This window comes from Pteropus alecto, unplaced genomic scaffold (genome assembly GCF_000325575.1).
Source record: "Pteropus alecto unplaced genomic scaffold, ASM32557v1 scaffold50, whole genome shotgun sequence".
NCBI classification, from domain to species: domain Eukaryota; kingdom Metazoa; phylum Chordata; class Mammalia; order Chiroptera; family Pteropodidae; genus Pteropus; species Pteropus alecto.
In genome coordinates, this window is record NW_006431918.1 from 6,631,144 (window position 1) to 6,655,012 (window position 23,869).

Genomic DNA, 23,869 nt, shown 5'->3' on the forward strand with positions numbered 1-23,869 from the left:
CCTAAAGACCAAATAAGTTAGAAAATGGAACATACTTAACATCTTTGAAAACTAGCTTGTCAAAATGACACTTGGTATACCATCACTATATAAGAATTGAGACTTAAGACATTTAAAGAATTGATTTACAAGTCTTAACTAAAGTACTTAGAAATTTAGATCTTTCTTTAGTACCCTGTGCTGCTCTTGGTTCCTTTCATGTTTTAATTATGTCGAAACCCCATATTTAACACATATGTATGCGTACACACAAGCACCCCCCACCCCAATACACACAAATACAATTCTCACCCCTCCACCTCTGTTTAATAACTTATTTGCTATGTTCATGCTCCAACTGCTTCGTTGAGGGGAAGTGTTTTGCTGTTTTCATATTAGCTTTGTTATCGTGCAGTATTTTCAGCTGCTCATGCTCATTACCATACAGCTGGTATGTAGAGAAGAGAAGGAAGCAAGCAGGAGTTGTACTGTCTACAAGAATAAGAAGCTCTCCTGCAGATGGGGTGCTGGCAGATGGGGCATGTGTTTGAACAGGTTTTACTAATAACAGAGTGCATTAAAAATCATTCTGAGGAAGTCTAAGGTCAGTGCCATGAATTCAGTGCTTGAGAGGTTGTTCAGCCTTTTGTAGACCTTTTTAGAATATTAATTAACTAATACAGGAAAGTAATAAATGGCCAACCACAACTTCTTCCAAAATTTTATCATTCTTTCCTTTTTTAGTAACTTTTGTTTATTTTAAATATAATTTTAAAAGCATTGATACTGTTGGCTAGTGCCTCTCATCATTTTGCACTGTATTTTGTAATCATCAATATATTTACTTAAAATTCTCAGACTGTGTTTATATACAAAAAGATATATGTTTTGAGCAATAACATTCTGCAATTTTGATATATAATATTTATTAGAATATGAAAGGCAAAGAAGATTTTGAAATCCATGTGTATAGTGTCGACTACATTGAGGATTAAGTTGAAGTATGTTCTACCTGCATTCAAAGTTAGAAGTGAATGGTATGCCTCAAAATGTGTCTATTGTTAAAATTATTTCTTGCATATTTTTATATTCACAAAACCAAAATGAATGTAGTAATTGAAATAACAATACTTTTTTACAAAAAGGTATTTCAGTGGGATCTTGAGTCCTCTGACCCTTTTCATTAAGTGTAGTGTTTCTTGATATATTCTTTCTCAATGGGAGATGGTGATAAAAGGCAGCTAAAACAAAATAAAGCTAGGCAATTATATGTAAGATATGCAGTATTCAATTTAATTTTAATGGAAATGGAACTCAATCTGTTATTCTGTTCATAGAGATTAAAATATATAATGCCAAAGGTGTTTCTGTTTAGCTAAAATTAGTTATAATGCTTTTGGTAACTCTCGAAATTTTTCTTGTCAGTAAAATGGAGGTACAAAAATGCTGTTAGGTTAATAACCTGTGAATAAATAAAATACTACTTTAAGTGAGATCTGTGGGAAATAGTGTATATTAAGTGTTGTTAAAACTATATATTCCTTTTAATTGGAAAAGTTTATATTCTATTGGGCATTTTTAAAGATACAAGAAGTCCTAAACCAGATTGGCTTTTGATAACGAAGATAATTGCATTTTGATTGCGTATCAAATTGTGTATTTCCTTCCAATTTAATTTATACTTGAATTGTGTAACTGATAAATATGTAGAAAAGTTTTTCCCTGAGAGAAAAATGTATGTAAATATATAAAATATTATAAATAATACTATATATAATATACTAATACTAAATAACAAATATATAAAATATATTCTACATTTTCTACTACATTACCTTTTCTTATCCTGAAAATTATGAGTTTTTCAAATTATGCTGAAAATTAATATTTTTCAGTTATTTCTGTATTTCTGTCATTGTTGATTAGAATATATCTTATGTTGTTGATTATCTCATATAAATATTATTTATTGATACCCCAATATGTTCAGGAACTATGTGAGGAGCTGAGATATAACGAAAATCAAAATAGAAATGGTCACTGCTTTCATGGAACTTACAGTCTAATGGGGAAAACAAATAATTAATGTGCCCACACTACGACAAGGTGTTGAGTTCAAGAGCTGTGATTAACACCTTAAGAATTCGGAGGAGGTGGCTCTATGAAGGAAATTGGAGATGGCCTATACGCGATGGTCTCATGCTTTCATCTCTAGCTGAGACCTTTATTCTGAGCTCCAGAGCCAGTTGGAGCGTAATATCCTCACCTTATGTCTCAAAGACACCTCAACCCAAAGATGACCAAAAATGGACTTTGTGATCCTTCTTACCCTAGAAAACAAGCACAAACACTGACTCTTGTCCAGTATCTTGTGTCATCTTTGATAAACACGCTTTCCTTTACTTCCTATGACCAATCTAATCCTATCAGTTTTATGTTCTAAATATCTCTTAACTGTACATTTCTATCCATCTCCGGTGCATCTTGCTAGTCCAAGCCAACATTATCTCCTCCCTGGTCTAGTGGAATAGTCCTTCATACAGTTGTTCCATATCCACTCTCACTTCCATTCTGTTTTTAACCTTACATTCAGAATGAGCTTTTCAAGAGTTATTATATCTATCATGTCTTCCCCTTGACTAACACCCATTGTTAGCTATTCGTTATTCTTATGGTAAAGACCAAAATCCTTTATGAGGTCTTACGTAATCTGGCCCTTGCCTATTTCTCTAGCCTCATCTTGTACCTGCCGCAGTACTTTTATTCTGTGCACTGCAGCCATAGGGGTGCCCCTTCCCCCACCACAACACAGTTAGCCATTCCTTTAGAGAAGGGAAGCCTCCTCTGAACCTGCAGACTAGGTCAAAACTTTAACATTATGTATTTTTCTAACACTTGGTAGAATTTACCACAGTTTGAGTTTTGCTTTGTTTTAATTGTTTCATTATCTTTCTACTACACTGTAAACTCCAGCCACCATGAAACTGAGTCCATACTTAATTTAACTTATGTATAATAGGCACCCAAATAAATGTTGTTGAGTGAATGTCTGTGGGAGATTAAGTCACTATATAAATCTACATTTGTTGTAATTATTTATCCTGGGTAGAATAAACATAATTAGAGATAGTTGAAGCAATAAATTGTAGGATAGAATCACATAGATATGCATGTATTAATAGTGGTGTTTACTGCTATGAAATGATGACCGCACTCAGATCAAATTGACATGGTATTAAAGATGAGTTGGCTTTTGAAAAAGGTCAGATGTGGTGAACTTAAGGAACAGGGCCAATACATGCACACACACGTGCACACATAAGACTTGAGAAGTGAATCAAGTATTCTTTGGCTATCTCCTAAATTAAAATATTCAGAATCAAATAGAAGTCATAATTTCCTGTTAAGTGTATTGGGGTCGGAATAACCAATAAAGAACATTTGAGTGTTATGATGTATAACTTTTGCCAGTTTTCTGTCGTGTTCAGATCCTTTTGGTAAGGGTGAAGGACCTAATAGTCCCTTTGAAGGGATGTTCCAATGGAGATACTTAGATATATGCTGTTCTTAGCTTTTTTTTTTTTTCCATTATTTTATATTTTAGGGAAATAAAGCATAGACCATGAAGGAATAAGGGTAGTATTTAGAAGTTCCTAGGGCGTTTAGGAAAAGAAAGCAAAACCCATGTATTATGAGCACATTTTATCAGACTTCCACTATGCCTACCGATTGCTGCCTATCTTCAATATAATGTCAAGGATAATGGGATCAGTTCTTCACCAAGGAAGTATTGGCGGTGTATTGACTCTTTGTCAAGCTGCTCTTGGTAGATTCCCAGAAGTATATCAGAACACACAATTGGCTACCTAATTTATCTCTTCTTTATCTGTGTCTGCTGTATCTCTAATATAGATTTCATCCATACATGACACATTTGCATATTGAAATAGCTCAGGAAACATCCTAGAGATTTCTTAACTACCAATACTTCTTGCTATATATGTAGAAAACCCTATATCATTTTCTATAAACTAGAGATCAAGATCTGCTTGTGTTCAAATCTCAGCTCCCTTATTTAATAGTTATGTGATCTTGGGGACTTAAACTCTCTGTGCCTGTTTCCTCATCTGTAAAATGGGATAATAATAGTACCTACTTCACAGGGTTGCTGTACAGTTTCAATGAGTTAATATAAGTAAAGCACCTAGAAGAGTGCCTGGCATATAGCAAGTTCCTTTCCCTGTATACTTCATCTTCTTAGGAGAGCATCTTTTTGAAAAGAGTTGCTTATTCAAACTTAAATAGTTTACAGTATCATTGATAGTAAGTACTAAAAGAACACTCAAGTCAGATTTAAATTTAGTGTTTATTTTTCACTTATCCTTTTGGTTTAAAATCGCCATGTGCATTTCCCGAAAACATCTCTTCCTCTTTTAGTTCTATGCATTGTCATATAAATTGAGCAATTTCATTTATCAATTATATTGATTTGTCATTTTTTTTTTATTGACTTGTCTGTCCTTCTCCCTAAATTGGAAGTTCTTCTAGGATAGAGACTTCATCTTGCTCAATTTTATATTCTTTTTGCTTAGTGTTTGGTTTTCAGTAACCCTAACTAAATATTTCTTCAATGTGGTAGCTCTAGATCTATAAAAATAAAATGTTTGAATCACTCTTTAGTTTTTTTTCTTCCTTCTTGTTTTATTGTTTAGAAAATAGAGAACCATTCTATAATTCAGGATTCATTTGGATGAGACTGATAATATTATAATGGAATTCGGGGTTAAAGGCTCACCATAATTTTTTCTCACAGTAATTTCCTTTTCCTATGTTACCTATATATATATAAAATATACAGTGAATTTTACAAAGTTAAAGTATTTTAAATAAATGAATTGACGGGAAGTAAATTACATCTTGGTCTGACAAAATTTGTTTATTGCAACTGTTTAATAAAAGCTAGTTAGTAAAAATACCATTTAATTTTAATCTTTGTGATTTACATTGTGATTATGATAACTAACATCTTCATTTAACATCTCTTGAAAAATATTTAAGTTCTTAATGTGCTATTTTGTCCTTTGATAGTGTAACTTTAAAGGAAAGACTTAAAATGAAGAGGGGTGTATGTGTGTGTCTGTGTCTGTGTCTGTCTGTGTCTGTCTGTCTTTATCCTAAGGGCTAACAAAATATTACAAATTTAAGAATATTCTAAAGTTAAACATCTTTTTGCTAGCTTTGTCTTTATATTCTTTGGTAGATTTCAACTATTCCTTACAAGCTTTTTCGTTGGTGTAGAAGTTTGAATATGCATGACTCAATAGAAAACATTTTAGAATTAGATTTTAAAAGTATCTCAAATCACCATGTTGTACTTCAAAACAGGCCAGCTGTATGCACAGAGCAGTTCTTAATTAAGTTAAAATGTACATTTTTTTTAGTAGTCATCTTGACATCATTGCTTATCATGCCTTCATGCAACTGATGAGAAACTCATGATATCCATTCTACAGAAAGAACTTTTTAGAGTCACGTAGTAAGTGTGACAAACTTTCAAAGTTAATTTCTGAACACTTAGCAGCTTGAATATTTATAGGTAAATTTTCTTTTAATGTGCTAAGATATTAAAAAAACTTAATAAAGAAAATGAACTTATAAATAAAATATTTTTATTAGTTTTGCCAAGATATCAACATACTCCTAACCATTAGTATTACAGTTGACTGCATATAAAAGGCAACTCTAGATCAGATACCTTTTCAAATTAATAGATATTTTGAAAATGTTTCCATGACAGTCAAAATTATGTCAAACCCTACTCATGACCCATCTATTTCCATATTTCTTTGTACTCAGATTTTAGGTACTAAATCTTCATAGTTTTTTACAATGTCCTGAAGAGGTAGGAGAGCTGTGTAAGCATTATGTTTGTCATATAATTCTTGATTCTTTCAAAACAAGAAATACAGTTTGTTAAATTATATATGCAGTAATTGCTTTAAAATGTAAATTGATGTTTCTAAAATGAATATTTAGAATCTTCCTTTTTTAATGTAGTGGGGGCATGATTACTAGGTTCTTTTCTACTCGCCTGACAGTCACATCAAACACTGAATACTTAAAGAGCAGGCACGCGACTCTAAAGTGAGTAAAGAATCTGTGGAAGATCACTATGATGTACACTTTCTAGAGCAAGAACCTGGTATGATTTATGGTTCTTACTGGCCTAGCACCAATATGGAACAGGTACTAACAGATGTTTTCAAATAAGTGAAAGAAGTTCAAGTACACAGACTTTGATAACTAGAATTTAAAAAGATTGGTTAAAGTTATCCCTTCTCATTTTGAATTCTAGTACATTCGTAAGATGCTTGAATGGAGAAGAGACGCTATATTTTAAAAAGTGCAATGAGTTTGAATCTGCTAGTCAAATATTTATAATTGGACATAATTACGAAAATCAGTAAGCGAACTAATAGAAGATGACACAGTTGAGACTAACATGTGTATTTTAGATTAAGCACGTAAGACTACATGCTAATAAGGGTGAACCTAAGTGTTGTACCTGAGACTGTATTACACTTTAATTGAAACCTTTTTCCAACCTGAGTTTCTGTGATTATGTTCTGGATTCCTTTATGATCACAGAGAAGCAGTTCAAAAAAAGTATACCATAGGTAAAATCCTTTCACCTCCAATAACTAAGGGTAACCAGACATTTTCTAGAATAAGCCTGACAGATGCTCTGACAATCTATAGAGATCTGACCCCAATCTCTCTTTCTCAAAAAGAGTAAATTATCAAATATAAAGATAAAATCAGAACATAATTAAAGAGTGAAGAAGTAGAGATATGATATGGTAAATACCCCTTAATTTTAAAATTGAGTAACTAGATAAAAACAGTTTAGAGTAGAGCTTGGCATATGGTACAGACTAACTATTACCTGCTATTTCAATTCTCTTCCTTCTCCAGGTTTAGGAATTTGTTGGGATAGGTGCTGAGTTTGAGTCTTAGTATGATGAAGGAAATGGAAGAGTAATTGCTACATGAAAGAGTTGAAAAGAGTTCAAATACAGTTATGTATTCTTTTCTCTATATCTCTGATTTCAGCAAGTGAGAATTACTTTGTGAGCGGTCTTCAATTTTTTTATACATTTTTGAAAATAAATAAGGAAAGATATGTATAGAAGTTGTGCTAAATTATTCCCATTCTAGAAATCCTCTATGACTTCATGGTGTATTTAGAATTAAATCCAAGCTCTTGACCATGGCCTACAAAATCCTACATGATCTAGCTCTTAGTTACCTTTCTAACTACATCTTCTGCCAGTCACTTCACCTTAGCCAGACTGGCCTATTCTTGCTGATCCCAGGCTCTACCCTATCATTTCGACTTAAAAGTAATTAGCCACACTTCTCTACTACCCTAACTATTTACTTCTTTTGTTGCACTCTGTTTTCTCTCTTAGAACTTAGCATTATATGAAATTATCTTATTTATTTATTAGCTTACTTATTATGTGTCTTCCCTCTCCCCCAGAATGTAAACTATGTGAGAGAGCTCATCCACATTTTTGGCACTTTATACTTAGTACCTACCACATAGTAGGTTCTCAAAAGTTTATGCAAATAATACTTGTTTATGGACAAGAAAAAAGAGAAGTCTCTTATTAATAAGCCACTTAGATGACCACCGTGAACATCTTTATATATTTATGTAGGCTTTTCTCTATACACACGACACACACACACACACACTTAAATATATGCATATATATAATTTTTTTTTTTTCAGAAGGACCATACTTTATATCATGTGTTTGATGAATCTCACATACTTTCTACTTTATAGCAGCCCTTCTCCTAGTTCTGTACATGATGAATAGTTTCTATGACTTCAAAATGCTGTAGAGTGAAGTCTATTCCTTAAAAGAAGGTTTTGAGTCTGGCGGCTGGAGGTGCAGGGCATGAGGAGAAAGGACTCATGAGGAGTAGAACAAGACAAAGTTTAATTTTCCAAGCAAGGCATACAGTTTTGAATCACAGAGGTCCTTTTGGCTACATGTTGGTGAGAATCAGTGAATCATGTACGTATCTACTGCCCTGAGTTATATTTTTTTGTCTTTTCATCAAGTTTTTTGGTAGTATAAAATTTGCATGAATATTTACTTAAGAGATAAATCTCTTCTTTCTGCACCATTCCCCCCTATATTCAAAGGTACCACCTGCTTGTATGTATGATTTATAGTGTGAGTGCCTCTTGAAACAGAAGGACCTTATTAGTCAGTGTTTGTAACTAAAATAAAAAGTCTTCACACCCACACAGAAAGTTCTTGTACAGAAAGATACATATTAGCCCTAAAATGGAAGAATGAGTCATAGCAGGAAGTACTTTTGAAGAAACCATTACATGTAAGTTAAAGAATATTCTAACTGTAGTATTAAATGTTTGAATTCATAGATAAAGCACTAAATAGGTTATCCCCTGATGCAGGGGTCCCCAACCCCCAGTCTGTGGACTGGTACTGGTCCGTGGCCTGTTAGGAACCGGGCCGCACAGCAGGAGGTGAGTGGCAGGCAAGCAAGCGAAGCTTCATCTATATTTGCAGGTGCTCCCCAGCGCTAGCATCACCGCCTCAGCTCCACCTCAGATCTTCAGGCTTTAGATTCTCATAGGAGCACTGGTCCCTGGTGCCAAAAAGGTTGGGGACCACGGTTGTCATCAACCTTATAAGACCAGTGACTAGTAGAAGTCTTATAAGTGTTAGTCCTTCAAGGTAATGGTAGTGGCATGTCCACATGTATCATAGGTCCACAGATGATCATTTTCTTCTTTCTCCTCAACATCTTCCAAACTTCTGTCTTTAAGAAACAAAACCATATCTTTTATGAAATCCTCTCAGACTATTTAAAGGATTTCTCCATTTTCCGACCTCCTACACTACCCAGTTTGGCACTTGATATCTCATCAAATGTTGTTCTCCATTAGTTTCTTGTGTCTTGCCAGTTGGATTTTCAGAATCTTGGAGGGGTAGAGTTATTGTAATGTTTCCATTTGTCCTCAGATATTGGGATGTCGTAGGTGATTATTTCTTGATTGATTTCTTTTAACCTAAATCTTTCTCCGTTTCTGTCATCTTTTCCCCAATCACTGTGTCTTTGCCTCAGATTTCCCAAATGTAGCAGAAGCATAGTTAGATGGACTTAGATAATCATTCCATGAACTAAATAATCAAAATTTAGTTGTAGTTTATATATTTAATTGCTATTTGCAAAATATAACACCTTTCTCCTTCTTTAGCAATGTCTGATTTTTTTTAGCTCAACTTTTACCGTCACATACCTAGTGGAAATTAGTTAAAAGTAGTGAACTTGGACAGAGTCTAAGGTTCTAATATAGTTGCATAACTCTGAGCAAGACACTTAATTCACTACCTTGCCTTTCTTAGCTGTTAATAACAGTTATTACTTTGTAAGGTTTTTATAAGATAGGATACCTTTTATGTGCTGGGCATCTACTGTGTCCTTACAAAGGTAGATGGTATGACAATTACATTTTTACAAATAAGAGAAAACTGGAACTCATAAAGGTCAAAAAAACCCCTACTAGGTTACACTATAACAGCAAATCTGATGTTTCAACCCAGGTTTCCCCGATTCCGAAGCTCATGTTCATTTCACAGAGAGGAATTAGATGATTTTCAAGATCTATTCTAAACTCTGTGGCTCTCTGGTGTTGTTTTTTTCTGTGGATTCAGTAGATACAACAATATTTTAAACAGTCCTTGAAATGAAAGGTTATTTTAGTACTAAAATACAAGACTGATACACCATACCTTTAGAAATTGTTCTAAACTCAGGTAAATATACAAAGAACAGCAGTAAATATGGAATTGGATAAACAAAGTAGAAGAGTAAATCGGATTCTAGGCTTTACATTGAGGGAACATTGATTTCATTTTTTCTGCATGTTAATTAAATTCTTTCCTAGTTCATATTTATTATTTTATTTATTTAGTTTTTAAATCAATCTTAGTTTTCATAGTTTTCCATGATACTTTTGTACTTTATTGAAGGTATTACTATAAAAAATTTATAATAACATTTTGAGAGGAAACTTTTGGATATGAATTCAAGATGCTTACTAGTAGTTTATTTTGGATTTGAAGCATGAGATGTAAAGATTAATTGCTTTCTAGATAAATCAGGGTAAACTCCATAATGGCTTTCGACCTTTTTCAAATTATTGCAGGATCGCAAGTGTTCTTGTCTGTAAAGAATTGTAAGGAGTGTTTTGATACATGTATTAAGTCTCTGTGACAGCTCTATAACAAAATAAATGTTAGAATTACAAACAAGGAAAACTCCCATTTTCATTGTTTTCTTCTGTGGCTGTGATAAATAGTATTCTTAACTTCCATTATTGTGTCATACTTTGTATATGTGAATATATATTGGTAGATACATACATTTGTGCATGTGTTTATTAGAGCACAAATTTGGCCCAATCTGAAGTGATGTAAAAAACCGCTTGAATTAATATTGCAATTTATTTGTATCAAATCCAGAGGGGCTGCATTTTTATGAAGAAAGTTATAAATACCTTAAGCCTAAAGAAAAAATTAAAATTTGTACCACTTCTACAATTACACTTAGAAAATATTTTTAAAACCACTTTAAGCTTTGATATTTTGCTTTGCATTTTGATTTACTGAGGTTAAGATTTTGTTATTATTTGCTTGTATTATTATAAGCATCCCACAGTCCCAAACAAGTTTATTTTAAACAAAGTTAAGTTATTTATTTGCAATATTTAGTGTTTGGGATTTTTTTCTAATACAGTAATATTTCAATATTTGTTTACTTGGATGGTAATTTCAAACTAAATCTGGCTCAGCTTGTTTCATTTTGCATATTCTCAAAAATTTTGTAGAACTAATTTCAGTGTAAGTTCTAAGAGTCAGATGTGTGACCATAAATTCAGTAGAGGAAGAAAAATTTTCTCAATTATATACTTTCCTGTGCCTGACACATAGTAGGTGCTAAATAAATGTTTAATGACTAAATATAGTTTATTGATCAATACTGCCACCTATTTCCATCAGAGAAAATGTAGATGCTGGGCATATATACTATTTTATTTGATAATACATGTGATAGGACAGATTTATTAACTCGTCAGTCTTAGTTGTGAACCTTTTCATGAGAACTTGCATCCCAGAAAGTTAATGACAGTGGCTTAGTGAGATTTCAAAACGTTTTTCAGCCTCAACATGCTTGGCATTCCTTTCTTTGATGTTGAAATTTTGGACTGTCTCTAATCTAAATTTTGTGCTCAGGGCAAGACAGCTAACTGTGGTAGGTGGTTTTCCTAATGAAATATCAGAGTAAAGAATGTTTTTATGATAATAATAAAGAAAATCACTGACATAAGACCATAAACACATTTTCTTACTCTTATAAAATGGAAGTAAATGTTTAAATGTTAGCAAGGTAATGAAAATAACAACATTCATAGTATCAACTAATTATAATATAGTAGGTAGACTTTTTAATACTAAACAAATATATTATACATTAGAAAAATGATGCCATGGTTGCTATTTGCTCATATGACTAATTATTAAAAAATATTAATTATATCTATGTATCATCTTCTACTGTCTTAGAGTAAGATGTGAGCCTTTAAGGAGTAGATAGGAGGGAGAAAAGATGTATAAAAAGAATGACAATGAGGTATAATAAATGAAATAATGGAAGAATTTATTTCAAATGAAAATAATGAACTCTGAGGGTCAACCTGAGGAAAAGAACTCTATTAATTACTCCTATTTTTTTTTTTTTTTACTCTTTCCTCTCTTGACACTATATATGAAGATACTTCTCTGAAGATATAAAATTCAGAGAAGACTGTTTTGCTGTTTATATTTTTCTCACTGTTATATGTAGATTAGTTTTGTTTCTGCCCATACCACAATTTGCTCTTCTAAAAACTTAAGTCATCCCAACTAATTGCTCAGAAAGCAGTTTCTCTTGTACTAGCTCACAGGTTAATCATTCTCCTGCCATTATTTCCCAGAGGCTTAGACTTTGGGGCAGTACATTTTCATATCTTTGTGCTGTTTTTTTTTGTTTTGTTTTTTTGTTTTTTTAAGTCACTGCTCTCATCCATTCTTCTCACACCCCTAGCTCAACAGAGTTGTGATGAGATGAGCACTCGGTCTGATAGACTATATTCCTGGAACTCACTATTAGTCACTCTCCTTGTGAATAGATTTCCAATAAGGCTTAAAAGTTGTCAGTCACCACAAGAAATAATTTTTTATAAAATGAGACATTTATTGCTTAGCCGAAATTACATGAAGATTTAGTATATTATAGTGAAAATATATTTCATACATTGAGATATTCTAAAAATTTGGAAAACAAACACAAGTATGCTCTTAGCTGTAAAGATTGTCTAGCTAATCTTTTCAGTAAACTTGTTAACATTCTAGCATAAAGCATAAAATACTTTTTTTCTGGTGAATTTATTTAAGATAGATTATAGGCTGATCTCAGTTTTAAAATGTTTCTGTCTACCACAGGGATAACAGATGATAGATAGATAGATAGATAGATAGATAGATAGATAGATAGATAGATAGGTAGATCGATCGATCGATCTGCAGGCAGGCAGGCAGGCAGATAGAAAGACAGACAAAGGCTCTTTCAATTGTACTACTAAAACACTTAAATCTCTGAGTAAAGTTTTAAACATCTGTATTTTAGCCAAGACTTCCAGAAATAGGAATGTCAGAATGATTTCATTTGTTTTGTTCACATGGATTATGATGAAAGTAATATAATAGATCATAATTTTCATTAATAGTACTTCAGAGAATATTGAAAATCATTCATTTTTATTCTAATTTGAAATCTAGTTAGAGACTTGGTTGACTAGCTTTGCTTGGCAAATTTTTTCTTCACAGTTCTCAAATTAACATTTAAACAAGATATTATGGAAAATTATTTACATACTTGGAAAAATAAAGTCTTCATGAATACTTATATACATTCTCACTTAAAGGATAAGTAAACTAGTAAAAAGTCATTACCAAGTGGGAACCGTGGTAGATGTAGGTTGTGGGGTGGTGGAAAGTCTTAATGTATACTTTTTTATATATCTTTTTGCTTTTTGAGTCATGTAAATATTTTGCCTATTCAAAAATAAAACATGAATATACATACTTACATATAAACACATTTGTGGGGATTGAGTTTTCCTGTAACTTCATAGCCATACATAGGAGCCATGTAACCACAAGAGCATTCTTTGAATATACAAATTAAGATATTTTCTTCTTTAAATATCCTAGGTTTTGAGACAGTGTTTCTGGTTTATTAAAGTTGATCTGTGTCTTCAACTGAGTAGACTTAATTTGAAAAGGTTAGTTCAACTAGAGATAGGACATGATTTTAATTGAAGTCAACGTATACCATTATATGACTGGTGGGGAGTCCATTTATATCTGTCAAGCCACTGACAAATTTGGGAAGAGATTTCAGGGATTTATTTTACAATTAGTTTCTTCAGATAGCCCAGAATGGTGTCGTATTAGGAGGTGGGGAGAATCACTCCTTATTTAATTTATTTTTTTAAATCCTGAGTTCTCCGAAGCCTCTAATAAAAGGGTTTATGGGTCCCTTCCTAATAGTTGGATTTTGTTTGGTTTGGTTTGGCTTTTTTTTTTTTTTTTTTTTTTGGTGCTGAGAGTAAGAGATTTCTTTTTTAAAAGGAACTTTCTTTTGAAGTAAGCTAATTTTATATTTAGAAAACTAACTTCTGCTGCATACATATGTGTATTGTTTGTGAGGGTAAGGGTTAATTTAAGAGCCAGGTGGAAGATTTTTAAAAAGATAATAGACTATAGAATATAATTTCCAGGAGAAGATCCAAGATGTACATCTTCATAAAATTTTAGATGATCTTATTTCATTTATGTTTTTAAGTAAAAGACATTACACTGACTTAATGTCTTAGTTGTAAGGGTAAACATATTTATTTTTTAAGTTACTACTTTATGCAGTATTTAGAATCATTTCCTAAAGAAAGTTATTTATTACCATAGGAGAGAGTATTAACATGTGATAAGTCTAAATAATATTTCTTTTTTTCTGAAGAATTTCTGAGTACTTAAAATACTGCAGGCACAGAGTTTACTTGTAATAAAGAACATTAATGGGGAGGGTAGGAGTTAATTAACTAGACCTTTAATAATGGGCCTTTCTAGTCCAAGCAATCTTATAATTGCCTCTGAAGCTAGTTGTGTAGCAAGTTGCAAGATGAAATATCTAGATTTGTGTAGTAATCATTCTTAGAAAAAGGTTGCCTTCAGGCAAACTTTTGTACCTTTATTATTATGGAAAATACCATTTAATGATAAGCAATACATATTGTCAAAATAATTTTGGGGGTCCAGTGCCTCCTGTTTACTTAAGATTAAATTAACAATAAGGATAAAACTCTCCAATGAGCACAGTTTTTGCTCCCTTTGTAGAAACAGAACCGTTTAGCCAAACTTTATATACTTACTACTAGTTAGTTAATCTTAAAAAGATATTCTAATGATTACTAAAGATCGATGAAGTGTGTGGTAATTTTCTTGAAAACTATGTTTTAAACGAATGAAATGGAAAAGCATAGGGAATACTTTCATTAACTTAAGAAATACACAGGTTGAAAAATAACTTAGTACATAATTTCTGAAAATGCCATATGCTCCAAACGGGTTTACTTTATTGTAAATCCCCCAAAGAATATTTAATTTCTCCCTTAAGGATTGCCCATTTAGTACCATCCAGGCTACTTGAAAAATGCAATCAGCCTGTGCCAGGACTGCAATAGGACAAGTTAGTGAAAATAGCCTGTTTTGCTTCTGTTGGGAGGACCAGATGCAAATATATTCCATTTTCAAAATGTTTCTGAAAGGACTTATTTGTGGAAATGATGCTTGCCATTTAAAACTCTTCAAAAAGGCAGGTTTTACAAAATACAAAAATAATCTCCTGAAAGTTTGAGCGGGGAGAGGGGGCTGTCATGTGGGGGCGGTCTCATTTGCTGCCCACATCCTCCCTCTGTTCAGTGCGTTGTGTGCTTACGGGTTCCCTGGAGCGGATCACCATATAATTGATGTGCAGTCTGCATTGCTGAATCCTGGACTGCACCATTCTGTGTTCAAGGGAAGATGTAATCTGATCCCTCTGCTGCTGAGGGAGGAATCTGTTCAGTCAAGGCTTTGACAGGGCATAGTCTCCTCCAATAATCTTCTCGGTTCTCTCTCATTATTCCCTCGAGTTCTCCTCAGTCAAGCTGCATGTATGTATGTGTGTCCCGAGAAGCGGTTTGATACTGAGCTGCCTTTGCCTTTACTGTGGAGTTTTGTTGCCGGTTCTGCTCCCTAATCTTCCTTTTCTGACGTGCCTGAGCATGTCCACATTAGAATCTGTGACATACCTACCTGAAAAAGGTTTATATTGTCAGAGACTGCCAAGCAGCAGGACACACGGGGGCACAGAATCACTGAAGGGGAAAAATACAGAAAATATGGGTTTCTACGGCACACTAAAAATGATTTTTTACAAAGTAAGTAATCTATTTTCTTCCTGTGTTGTATGATTGTGTGTGTGTGCCTGCCTGAGAAGGAAAATCTGTATCATCAGAGATGGCTGCAGTATCCTCTAATTTTGGTGGGTGGCTAGATGTCTGGTGTTCTGTTTTATATTGTGGATGTAAGCAAATAAGGGAAAGACATGAGCTGTAAAATGCTTTACATTTTAAAGAAAATGTATATTTGAATCTGAGAATTTTTCACTAAAAATATATTCAGACTTTGGAAATGTGGCTTCGATAAATGCTGACCTGGAAATACTCTACCCTTAGTTGGCTTTCAGTGAACCTTTTGCCTTTAATTTTTCTATACCTTAGATATATTATTTCTTTTTTCTTTAGTTGACTCTATTAAAGTGTAGAACTGCTAGAATCGTTGGGATTTATATTTAAAGAGATCATATTTACTTTCTGCGCCTCTTAAAAAATTGCAGAATTAATTTTTGGTTCTAAACTCAGTATTTTCAGTAAACAATATAATATTAAAAGACTTCTATAGTCATACAGAAAGTATTTTATAAAGTATTCTAAAGACAAAAATTCTTTCTCAGTGGTTCCCTTGGTATGCATTTTGGACATTTTATTCATTGAAGGTTTTCTAAGATGGAAATAAAGTTTGCTTTTAGTGGCAAATGGCATTTGCACCAATGTATTTACAAAATCCAGGGAAGTTCTGAAAGCCAGCATTCCAAACTTAATTAGAGTAAATATCAAAGTTTCTCATAATAATTTCGAAAATAAGAATCTGTGGAAGTTATTAAAAAAACAGATTTTTAAGGTAATCTGTACTGACTGACCTTTTAATGGATACATTTGCGTGTATGTGTATATGTGGATCTATAATTTATATACATGCAAGCACGTGGCTACCTATGTATTAAATCTTTTATATTTTGCTTTTTATTAAAATTATTTGGAGAAAGAAAGGAATGGTTTTTGAGAGGAATCACTTTAAAACATGTAATGAGTACGGAAAGTTCTGAAGGGTTGAAATAAGATTAGTTCCATTTATTTCTAGTGGGTATTTCATGAAATAAGGTATAAATTGTGGATGAGCGTGTCGTATCCTCACCTCTAGCCCCTACAATTGTAAGATTGTCCCTGTATTTTGGAAGACTTTCATCATGATGATAAAAACATAGTCTATATTATCCAGAATGTGGTTCAAAAAGATTTTACAGTCTGGTTGGTCCTCTTTAGTATTTACAGTATAGCATGCTGTGTTATGATGTTCCCATGTGAGGCAGTAGGTAAGAAAATAAGGCTGATGCAAAACAAGGGTTTTCAACCTTATTATAAAAATGAGAATAGCTATCTATCACTCTGGGGATTTTGCCCCTGTAATTTTCAGTAATACAGTAATTCATTAGCAGACAAAGCTGAGAGGGGTTGTTGGAATAAAAGAATTGAATCTTATCATATCTTATTTTCTGACTTTATAATTAATATATGTATAGTTCAATAACCAATAGTAAAATATAAAAAAAAATACTTTAGTATTGATGTTGACAAAATACAATTCTGAATATATTTAGAGTATTACATATATATAGCATAATGAAATACTTTAAAGCTGTAAATGATGGCTATACCTTACAAAGATGCATAACTCATGTTTTTTAAATCTTTTTGTTGTCGTTACTTTTCAAGTTAGAATGTTTGTCCTGAGTATCTGTCAGTAGAGCTATGTTCTGTGTAACTATCAATTGATGGCATTTTTTTCTATCTTTAGTTTGCCATCTCCAGGTTTTTTATAGTTACTTTTTTTGACTGTCCTCATTGCCCATATTCATTGCTTTATGCCTTATTATAATTATGTTTCAAGATCATTTTATTTACATTGTTCTCTTTACTCTTTATAATAATATGTGTGTTTTAAATTTAGTTATTCTTACTTCCATTCTGAAATTTTGAAATTTCCTGTTTATCTTTCTTAAAATATGTTTTTAAAGGAAAATGAAGATCAGTAAGAAAGGCATGTTAAATATGGTTCTTTTCTGTGTAGATTAAAATGATATTTTCCCCTATGTTGGTTCTTAAACTGGAAAACGTGAAAGGGATATTACTCTCAAGGAATATATATGACGGATATCAATTTTTCAATCGCCATACACTGTTCATTTATAAGCTGGACAAAATATTTGGGGGGAAAATTCACCTTTCCAGTCTTGTAAAGAATAAAACAAAGTAGAACTAATAGAAGAAACTATGAAACATTTATTTTCTATATTAATTAACTATGCCTAATTAACCTGTAGGCATATGAAAATTAAGATTTTTTTCAATATTACCAATGGTAAAGTTAAAATTTGATAGTTGGGCAGGTGATTTTTTTAAAAAACATATCTTATTTGTTTTACCTTATAGATGAAAAGAAAGTTGGACCATGGTTCTGAGGTCCGCTCTTTTTCTTTGGGAAAGAAACCATGCAAAGTCTCAGAATATACAAGGTAATATTAAGTATAATAATTGATTCTCTCATGATTCTCATGTTTCTTTAAAGGGTTGATGATTCTAAAAGCATTTCTTTCGGTTTATTCTCATAGAATTATATGTCACTAGTACTGTTGACTGTTTAACACATTTTGAGATGACTGAAAAATTGGGAAACACATCATTTTAAATAAGGAGAAAATGTCTACCACTATAGCTTTATATTTTGTTACTAATACGTTGAAGTAAGACACAGCAGAAGTTCTCTAATTAACAAAATTTTTAAATCGCAATTCATAAGGAATTCTAAAAAGTAAGTCTGAAAATATGAATATGAAGAAATGTGTCTTGTTACTATAGCAACAGATGTTCCAGGGTGGATATTTATATATGGAAAATTGAAGATACATTTATTAGCAGTGAAATAAACCTCGCAATTACTAACTAAATCATATTTCCTGAAGTTACTGTTAGAAATCTGCTTTTATTTGTAGTTCTCATGTTTTTAACACATACATTTCTATGCCAGTAGAATAGTTTCCATAACAACTAAATACAATTGTAGTCTTGTTTCCTGCACCATTCCATCATTTTTGGATTTTGCATCAGTATAAAACTTTTCCCACTCTCACGCTAATTAAGCTAACTTAAGCACAATATCTACTACCCAGCCAATTAAAAATGTCTTTAGATGTCACTTGGACTGTGGTATTTTAAAATTTAAATGACAAAAGTATCTTAAGAACTTTTTTTGGTCTTTTGTGAATAATTGTCACTTCTTCAATTAACTGGTTGAAAGTTAGCTATAGAAACCATAAGAACTTTTATGATGGTGACATTTCTTTTTTTTCCTAAATATTTTCATTTAGAGTTATTTTTATTCTGTAAGATGGAGTAAAATGAACATTGCTTAGACATAAGTTTTTGTGATTGAGCCTTGTTACAGATTGCATCCTTTTTTTCATAGAAACCTATATATTCATTCAGTTGTTGAAAATATTTCTTTCAAACGCTCCTATGAAATTTAGAAATCATAATAATTAGAATAGTTTTATATACAAAAAATGCAGAGATGATACAGAAGAGAAAAAGCTATCTCTTAGTTATTCAGGAAATGCTGTTTGTGTTATTTTCTCATATGAACTGTCCCTTCCCTCTTACTTACTTTTTGCCTTTTGACAATTTCACTGTGTTTTGGCACTTCCACCAGGAAGTGTGGAGTGATAGACAGGTGACACTGTTTACTTCATTTTTGCTTTTTCCTTCTAGTCCTGATAAAGTATTTCTTGGTAAGAAAGTTGAGTTTAATGTTTAAAATGTGCTATTTTTTAATGTATAGATTCCAGTTAACCACATTCTTGGTCTTCTTTTAATATGGCTGATAGCAGGACAAAGGTATTGAATTGCTCAGTTATTTTTAAGGCAGCTAATAAACGAAAGCTGAATTTTTACTATGGAACACAGTTTAGTACAAAATTTGTCTTTAGTAGCTCCCTTTTTATATTGAGAAAGCACTGGAAAAGGTGAAAGTTTTATTTTTAGCCTCTTAACATATAATAAATATTATATTACTAAAGCAGAGCAAACAGCATATTGATTTCCTTGTCTTTTTAGATACGTTGTCAGTATATAGTTGATGTTTTTAAATTTATTTGATAGATTTTCTAATAAGATGAAACTATAATTTTCCATCATTTTTATTAGAAAATTTAAGTTATAATCAGTTTAAAAATTGCTTTATTTCAGAGAAGAAAATAGAACTTACCTTTGAAATTTGGTAGATGAAAAAATAGTCTTAATTATTGAATGGTAGAGATTGTCATAGATGTATAATGTTAAGATTTAAAGGTGAAAGATATGAAGATTTTTCTGTAAAATCTGGTGACTGAGATACGTATTTTTAAACAAATTAATGATACAGTGTATAGAAAAGAATTGGAGTTGTTTCATTAGTAATTTATCAGAGTTTGATATTTAATTATTAGGATACAATTTACATGTTTTTTGGATTTAAAACACTTTATTATCATAGCTTCAATAAATTGAAGATTATTTTACAAATGTAATTGTTAACTGAATCTTTCTGCTCCTTTTTTTAACTGTCTCTAAAGTAAAGATGTTCAGTATTTACCTTGAGTTTAAATAATTTAATTAAGTATTGAAATTAGAAAGTAAATCATAATATATTAATAGCAGTTATAACTATACTTTTTTCTATTAATTAGTCATTTTTAGGAGAGTTAGGCAATTTTAGAGATAGATCATCTAGTCTTAATCCTTCATCTTACTAGTGGCAGAACTGAATTTCAAGTTTTTTTTTTAAACTGTCTTAAAGTTTAAATTTTTGGATAATAGTGGTTAGGTGATCTCATTTAATTTTACATATAATGTGTTTTCAATACTTACCTGTTTTGAGTAAACACATTTCTAATCAAGGATTGCTTCTGTCAAGTATTATCTAGACTAAGCTTCATAAATAACAATAGAAAATTGGAGAGAAATAGACAAATATTATAAATAATTTAGAAGGCATCTGGGCAAACTAAAGGAATAATGTAACTAGTAAAATGTCCAAAACATTTGGACATAGAATTTCTACATATGGATTTTTTAAAGCATTTATAAGTCTCACACCCCTTTTTATAAAGGATATTTAAACTTTTGTTTAATTATGTTACTGGAGACCAGTCATAAGAGAAGTGGAACCTATATCTTCTAAGAAAGTATTCCAACATTATTTGTATGTATCAACAACTTGCACTTTTGCCATAGAGATTCTGTCATTTGATTGCAATTAGCATTGCTGGGATAATAACAGGTGTTATGTAGGAGGGAGGAAACGTACTCTAAGAATAGCAGAATTGGTTTTGTGTATCCTTGTACTCTGGGAATAAGCAAATAAAAATAATAATTTGATTAATGTTCGAAATATGCCAGATCATCACTCTTATTAAATTAGAGCCCGTTGTTCTTAATAAATATCTATCTTTGCTTCCACTCTTGTGTTTTTTGTAGTACCACTGGGCTTGTACCATGTTCAGCAACACCAACAACTTTTGGAGACCTGAGAGCAGCCAATGGCCAAGGGCAACAACGTCGCCGAATTACATCTGTCCAACCACCTACAGGCCTCCAGGAGTGGCTGAAAATGTTTCAGGTGACATATCTAAACACAGTACTTGAAATGTTTCCCTTGATTTCTACAAAATAAGGAATTATTCAGCCATGAAAAGGAACCATTACGTGCTATACCATGGATGAACCTTGAAAACATTATGCTAAATGAAAGAAGCCAGATAAAAAAGGCCACATACTGTATGATTACATACGAGAACAGGCAGATCCATCGAGAGAAAAAGTAGATTGCGTGGTTGCTAGGCTATGATGGGAGGGGAGGCTGAGACTAACTGCTAACAGGTACAGGGTTTGGGGAGTGTAACGGAAGTGTTCTGGAGTTGGAGAGTGGCGATGGCTGCGCAGCAGGATGGGTGTGCTGGGAACCACCGAAATGTCCATTTAAAATGCTGAATTTTATGTTATATGAAGTATATCTCAATTAAAAATGCTATTAAAAATAAGGGAGTTCATTTTAATTTTTAACTATTACTCAGGGGAGTCCAATGCTTATTTTATAGAGGTGTGCATTTGCATTTCTTTTATTGCTTTTTAGATAGTAAGACCTTTCTTCCTTCTCCCCTTTACGATTTGGTTTCTGATCTTGTTAAATGTACTCGTGCTCTAAACTGCATTGCTTGGAAGCTGAGCACTGAGGAGTAATGTTAAGAACTCCACTCATTAGTCCCTGGTGGTAGCTTGCCTATCACTGTTGCCTTAGTATCCTCCAAAGGCTTGATGCAGCTTTTTTTGCATTATGCCATGTTTTTGTATGGCTTATTGTGCTCAAATTCTGATTACTATATTTTAGTAGCATTTGAATTCTTTGAAAGTTTACTACGATGATTAGCTATAACCAAACCTTGAAAATTATGAATTTTATAACTCACGATAGTGATATTAAATTGACTTATCTCTTCTTCCAGTGAAGTAATGCATATAAATCAAGTATTTAGCAAAATAGTTGGCATGGATTAAACACTCAATTGTTTTTTATAAATAATAAATGATACAAATTATGTAAAGTGAAGGTATCTGTGATATTAGCCACTATTCTAATGCAAAATGAATTTATTTCCTTACCTCTGGCTGCTTGATTGGTGATATTTTCTGGCTGCATAAGGGAATAAGGGTTGAAAAAGAGGATACTTTATGTGACATTTCAGATTTTTAAGATGTCCATTTATGTAAATCTTAATATTTTATATACCTGGGCAAAAACTAAATAAATCCCAATTTTTTTTTTTTTCCGTAGCTAGAAAACTCACTGGAAGCAATGCCATTTTTAAATGGATTTTAAAAATTGTTTTCTACCCTTCAGGTGATTTCAGAAAAACTAGGATAAACTTTTCTTTGTGGTTGATAACTGAAAGGTTGGAGCAGTGGTTCTTGACAGGGGGCAGATTGCTCCCTTGGTTGAAACATTTTTGGTTGTTACAACTGTAGGGGCAGGACATCGCTGGCATCGACTGAGTAGAGGCAATGTAAGGGACAGCCTCCCACAGCAAAGTTATCGGGCCCAAAATGTCAGTAGCACTGAGGTTGAGAATCTATGGTTAGAAGAATAAAAAAATGTATTTTACTATTATTATTACAGCGTTGTGAACCACTGCAATTACAAAGAATTGAGTTTTGTTTGGCTTTGTTTTGTTTTCATAGTCATTTATTTATTAAACTTACCCTGCCCCAAGGATTATTTCCTCCATTCCTCCAGGTTCATCATGATTTTTTTTAATTGAAAATATTTTTTTTCCTACACATGCCTTCAGAATTCTAAATTTTTTGTTGCATCCTTAAAAAAAGCAACATCCATTAATAAGAGGTGAAGATAGAACTCAGACATTTATATAGTCTTTCAGAAATACTTTAAAGAAATACTGATTTCTTTTAGCTGAGGAAATGGGAAGATGAGCGTGTTGTCATCTTTGCACATGTATGCAGTGTGAGCAGCACACTACTTGAGAGTACTGCAGAAGCTGATTTCATGTCATTTTTATGAGAAAGTACTAACATGATCAAAAATTACACTATTAGTAATAGTTTTGTCATCGCAGACAGCCTCCAAAATACTTATTTTATACGAAAAGCTTTATTTATTACCAGAAGGTAGTCTAGAGTGAGCTTGAAAATCAGTATGGGCCCATTTTTTCCCAATATTCCATAATGTTCTTTACTAGCCATGTAAGTTTTTTCCCAGTTTTAGTGGAACTCTCTCAAATACTGATCTATCTAGGAGGGGGCATTTGTACATTATTTTGCAGTGAGGGTGTTTTAGGGAGCCCTCTCTATGATGTTTGCTCATTTAGCTAGCTCAGGCTTTTCTTAATGAAGTGCCCACATTGCCATAATGTACGTCATCAAATCTGAGATACCAAGGTTATTAGATGCATCCCAACTTCAAAAATGTTCATTTTTTTTTAAAAAAAGCTTGTTTCTTAGAATTAATGAGATTCAGTAAACTAAAGATCATTACTAACTTTTGTTCTGTAAAAAGGCCCATTTGATTGTTTTTTTTTATATATATATATGAGAAGTGGACAGAGTGAAGAAAACTGAGACGTTAATAGGAATAACATGTAGAATTATCCCTGTGTGTATAGTACTACTTTTTTTTTTTTTTTCAGATAAATATTCCGTAGCAAAGAAATCTACTGACAATAAAAGGTCAACTAGATAGGCAGATAAGGACCT

The 23,869-nt window shown here is 32.3% G+C and overlaps 1 protein-coding gene across 8 annotated transcripts in view; it reads left to right on the plus strand.

The window, feature by feature from the left end:
• The window catches only part of FBXW7 (F-box and WD repeat domain containing 7), a 177,784-nt gene that overhangs the window by 133,418 nt on the left and 20,497 nt on the right, over window positions 1–23,869 (plus strand). For 6 of the 8 annotated variants that reach the window (XM_025042752.1, XM_025042757.1, XM_015585104.2 and 3 more), the window contains 2 exons: window positions 17,999–18,081; window positions 21,080–21,221. In XM_025042752.1, the coding sequence (XP_024898520.1) occupies window positions 17,999–18,081; window positions 21,080–21,221 (225 nt within the window). Of the gene's footprint in view, window positions 1–15,200; window positions 15,608–17,998; window positions 18,082–21,079; window positions 21,222–23,869 lie in introns of those variants that run through there. The other 2 variants (XM_015585109.2, XR_003044445.1) reach the window with 2 other exon arrangements.